This window comes from Terrapene carolina, unplaced genomic scaffold, assembly GCF_002925995.2.
Source record: "Terrapene carolina triunguis isolate 2854851 unplaced genomic scaffold, T_m_triunguis-2.0 Scaffold6841, whole genome shotgun sequence".
Classification (NCBI taxonomy): Eukaryota; Metazoa; Chordata; order Testudines; family Emydidae; genus Terrapene; species Terrapene triunguis.
Window position 1 is genome coordinate 1 of NW_020671192.1, and position 1,096 is coordinate 1,096.

Sequence of the window (1,096 nt, forward strand, 5' to 3'; positions counted from 1 at the left end):
TCCAGGGGGCAGCGCAGCCCTGGGGGGGGCGGGGGCGGATGGTTGGGGGGGGGGGAGTTCGGGGGGCGCCAGGCTGCTGACAGGGGGGCGCTAGGGGGGCCCCAGGCTGGTGACGGGGGGGTCGCTAGGGGCGCGCCAGACTGCTGACAGGGGGGCGCTAGGGGCGCGCCAGGCTGGTGACGGGGGGCCCCAGGCTGCTGACGGGGGCGCTAGGGGGGCCCCAGGCTGCTGACGGTGGTGTAGCTGATCTTGGAGAGGGAGGCGCCGGTGGTAGGCATGTCGTCGTCGGGCGGGGGGCGCCGGGGGCGCCGGGGGCGGCAGCGGGCGAAGGTGGCGGCGAAGGCGGAGCGGAAGCGCCGGTTCATGAAGCAGTAGATGAGCGGGTTGGCGCAGGCCGAGGTGTAGGACAGCAGGTGGATGAAGGAGATGGGGGCGCCCGACAACACCCGATGGGCCGCGACCGGGGCGAAGGCGCGCCAGGTGTTGGCGGAGAAGATGGGCAGCCAGCAGACGAAGAACATCACCACGATGACGACCAGCATGCGGATCACCCGCTTCTTGGCCAGCAGCGTGGCCTGCGAGCCGTTGACGCGGGCGCGGCCCTGCTGCCCTGCGCCCGCCCGGCCCAGCAAGCTCAGCTCCAGCGCCCCCCCCGGCCTGGCCAGCTGCATGTAGCAGCCGTCGTCCTCCACCCCCGGCGCCAGGGGCTCGGTGCCGCCGTGCTGGAGACCTGGGGAGAGAGCAGAGCCGGGGTCGGCCCGTGTCTGCGACAGGCCCGAGAGGAGTGCAAGGGGTCGTAGTGGGGGGCCTGGGAAGCGGATGGGGAGCACCGGGGGCCCCCGGGGTGGATGGGGGCGGTTGGCGGGTGTGAATGAGGGACCCTGGGGGTGGACAGTGTGACGAACTGGGGTTTTATTCATCTTGTTATGGTGCATGAGAGTCTTGCTGTCCTATACCAATACTGTGCGTGCCTCAGTTTCCCTGTGTGCCGCACCAATGGGAATTGGGGGTGTGATTTTGCTGAGGCCCTTGGGGCAGGTGAGGCTGAACAGCTGTTTGCAGCTGCATAACCTGAGACCCAGGCTGGCTGAGAGTC

General features: G+C 70.1%; 1 protein-coding gene across 1 annotated transcript; it reads right to left on the reverse strand.

Annotated features, from left to right (window-relative positions):
- Window positions 1–188: 188 nt before the first annotated feature.
- LOC113408302 (gastrin/cholecystokinin type B receptor-like) lies at window positions 189–730 on the reverse strand (the record flags this gene model as incomplete). The annotated part of the gene is made up of 1 exon (XM_026661483.2): window positions 189–730. A coding segment is annotated over one exon (521 nt), but the record flags the coding sequence as incomplete, so codon positions are not given.
- Window positions 731–1,096: the final 366 nt, after the last annotated feature.